The sequence below is a fragment of the Priapulus caudatus genome, unplaced genomic scaffold (genome assembly GCF_000485595.1).
Source record: "Priapulus caudatus unplaced genomic scaffold, Priapulus_caudatus-5.0.1 Scaffold2935, whole genome shotgun sequence".
NCBI lineage: Eukaryota > Metazoa > Priapulida > Priapulimorpha > Priapulimorphida > Priapulidae > Priapulus > Priapulus caudatus.
This window is the reverse complement of record NW_014579996.1, coordinates 11469-15045: the sequence shown is the minus strand read 5'-3', so window position 1 is coordinate 15045 and position 3577 is coordinate 11469. Positions and strand designations below refer to the sequence as shown.

Below are 3577 nucleotides of genomic sequence, written 5' to 3'. Positions count from 1 at the left end.
CTTCTATGTATGTGTTTGTTCAAAAATGGGGGGGGGGGTGTTTCCTGTCCCCTGGATCTGTCACTTGTTTGCATAAAATAGAAAGTACCATAAAACTTGCATAAGTCGACACTTTTGGGACCAGCATATTTGTGTCGACTTAGGAAAATAACGACCCGGTATTTCCATCGCGATTAGCATCGCGGTTTTTCTTGTGTGCAAAACGCATGCTAGTATAGCCGCGCGCGCACGTCTATGGTTGGCCACAGTTATTATATGCGGGCATATAATATGTAGTCATGTATTCTTGATTTTTGTCCTTGGCCACAGTGGACAAAAATCAAGAATACATGACTACATCCATACACGTGTATGGTTGGCCACGGTGGACAAAAATCAAGAATACATGACTACATATTTATGGTCACCATAAATCATATTTATGGTCACCATAAATAATCCTCGCTTCCCATTGGTCGCGGGCATATACATAATTCCTTTGATTTTTGGGACGGAAGTGGTCAACGCTTCCCATTGGTCGATTATATGCGGGCATATAATATGTAGTCATGTATTCTTGATTTTTGTCCACTGGTATACAGGGTGTATACTTGTTGTAATTGGTGCACAGGGCGTATACTTGGTGTACGATACTTGGTGTCTAAATCTGACGATATTTCACCGTTGATACATTGGGTATACTTGGTGTACATGGCGTATATGGTTGGCCACGCTGCGTTTGCCGATCGCTATGCGCATACGGAATTCGTACGTCACAGGTCAACATAAATATGGCACTCTATGTATATACGCCGCTCGTCACTTTGAATTTTTATAACAGGTTATATTAGTTTAATACAGAATATTGTGATACATAGTAAGTTCCGGGATAGCGGAGAAAGGTTCGTGTTGAGAATAAACCCAGTTTGGAATTTCTAGTTTCTGAAAACGCACCAGCAACCCGCCCAGATTGATTCACTCAGGGGTTCCTCCACACAAAAGGATAGGGACGCTTTATAACCCTATCCTGGGTTTGGGTTACATTATTGTATCTAGTTGTTGTGTAGCATATTCCATACTATTACTAATCCGAGATTCCTCTGACCAATGCCCACACCGACGATTTTGGTGGATTTGGTGTGGGTTAGTATCCACATCAAATCTACCCCACACCAAACCACACCAAATCACCAAATCTAAAGGCCCGCTCAGGTCGGCCTACGATTTGACTACCGGCGACTACTTTAGCGCCGATTAGCAGCGTAGCAACACTCACGGTGACTTGAAGTGACTACGCTGCACATCGCCGATCAGATCGTAGCGTTCATGCATGAAACGTAGACGGGTTCGCGGCCCCAGCAGGGTTCTCCACAGGATGAAATTCAAACAGGGGGGAGGGGAGGGGTAGGGGGAGGGGGAGGGGGAGGGGGGGAAACTAGGGGGTAGGGGGAGGGGGAAAACTAGGGGGGTCCGGGGGGCGTGTATTTTTACTGTACGACTAATTAATGCGTAAAATCGCCACCACACCATAGACGGTATTTGGGGTTCTTGTATATATAAGATAGTCGAGTCAGTGTACAGTTAGTGACAGGTTAACTTGGGTACTGTCTGCAGTGCATGCGTTGTACGGTAAAAATACACGCGTCGGATGTCCTGGTCGAACGGCAATTCTTGACGGCCGATTCCCGCGCTGGCAAACTTTTATTGTGGTGGAATTTAAACGGGGCGCAACGATTCAAACAGGGGGGAGTTTTCCCAAACGGGGCGCAACGATTCAAACAGGGGGGAGTTTTCCCAAACGGGGCGCGCGCCCCGTTTGCGCAACGTAGGGAGAACCCTGAATTATGGGAAAAGTAAATAAAACAATTGAGAAGTCTAGGTACAAACCTATTTAGTCGCCTGCACTGGAAATGTATGGAGCTGAGCAGCAGCAGGACTCCAGTGTTATCTGGCTCTTGCCTCCACAGTTGCATACAGTGTTCCTCTGCCCTCTCATAATCACCTGCTTGGTATTCTCTGTGTGCAAGTTCTGCAAGGCCTAAATAATAAGTTGAGTTGTAGAGGCTGCACATTTCCATGAAAACGGAAAATGGACGGAAATCACGGAATCACCACTTTTGAAACGGAATCACCAGTTTCACCAATAATAACCTCCCAAAACACAAAAATTACCTTTAAAACAGCTCAAATCACTCCCAACAGACACAAAATGATTATGAAAATTATCTTACATTCATCACTTTAACCCTCCAAAAGAAATGGTTGTTTTTTCATGTTACTTATGATCCTGCAAAATAGTATATATATACATATAAACAAAATTCAATCTCAACTCACAGATCATCTCAGAATTTAGCATAACGACCAACACAAGACAGTTACAGTTTCAAATTGACCAGGCTTTTTTTCTTCAAGCATCATCAGTGCTGTATATGTTGAACAGGCATCCATCAGTGTTTTCTCTTAATTTTAATTATTTCTGAATTAAAATGTAGAAATTTGCTGAAACGGAATTGAAGTGGAATTTAGTAATCTCCGAAACGGAATTTGGCAAATTTTGAAGCGGAAATGTGCAGTCTCTAAAGTTGGTGCAACATTAAGGATACTCTCAAGGTTTTAGGCAAAATTTTACCGATTTTTCATTTTCAACTTCATTCGATGGCCAATGCTAGCCGCACACTATACGACCCGAGTGGGATCGGGATGCTTACGATCGTCTCCAGAGCCCATGCGTCTGGCTACCGACTGGTTTGACACGAAACTGGGTAACAGTGAATCGACCATATATATATATAGCCTGGAGATCCAGAACCATGCTAAAGCGCCTTCTGTCATGCACAAGTTCAAAAATGACAATATCCAAGATAGTGGTGCGGGTAATGATGGCAGCCAAACAACAATGGATGGTGGGAGTGTTGGCGATGGGAGTGACGGTGATGATGGTGGCAGTGTTGGCGATGGGAGTGACGGTGATAGCAGTGTTGGCGATGGGAGTGACGGTGATAGCAGTGTTGGCGATGGGAGTGACGGTGATGATGGTGGCAGTGTTGGCGATGGGAGTGACGGTGATGATGGTGGCAGTGTTGGCGATGGGAGTGACGGTGATAGCAGTGTTGGCGATGGGAGTGACGGTGATGATGGTGGCAGTGTTGGCGATGGGAGTGACGGTGATAGCAGTGTTGGCGACGAATTGGAGATAGTGACGGGTGATGATGGTGGCAGTTGTTGGCGACTGGAGCGTGACGGTTGATGTAGTAGCAGTGTTGGCGATGGGAGTGACAGTGATGATGGTGGCGATGATGACGATGGTAGCCATGTTCGTGATGGTGTGGACAGTAGTGTTGGTGATGGCAACCGTCCCAGTGATGATGGTAGCAACCAGGATGGCACTGGTTGTGTAGGAAATGAAAAGGATCTGGAATAAAAATGGGTTTTGCTTCAGTAATTCAAGGAAAAAAAATGCAAAACAGTTCATTGGCCAGGTGATTAAAACTGATGGTGATGATGTTAGTCAAGTTTGTGAAAAAAACTCCATTTCAAAAATATGTTTGGCCTGAACAAGAGGACACTGACAGAGTAAACAGGTCCTGTATCATAC

General features: G+C 44.9%; 1 protein-coding gene across 1 annotated transcript in view; it reads left to right on the top strand.

Moving 5' to 3' along the window:
* LOC106819182 overlaps positions 1-3179 on the top strand; it is a 7793-nt gene extending 4614 nt beyond the window's left edge. Inside the window, exon 2 of the mRNA XM_014823834.1 lies at positions 2882-3179. Coding sequence (XP_014679320.1) covers positions 2882-3179 — 298 coding nt within the window. The remainder of the gene's footprint in view (positions 1-2881) is intronic.
* The last annotated feature ends 398 nt before the right edge of the window (positions 3180-3577 follow it).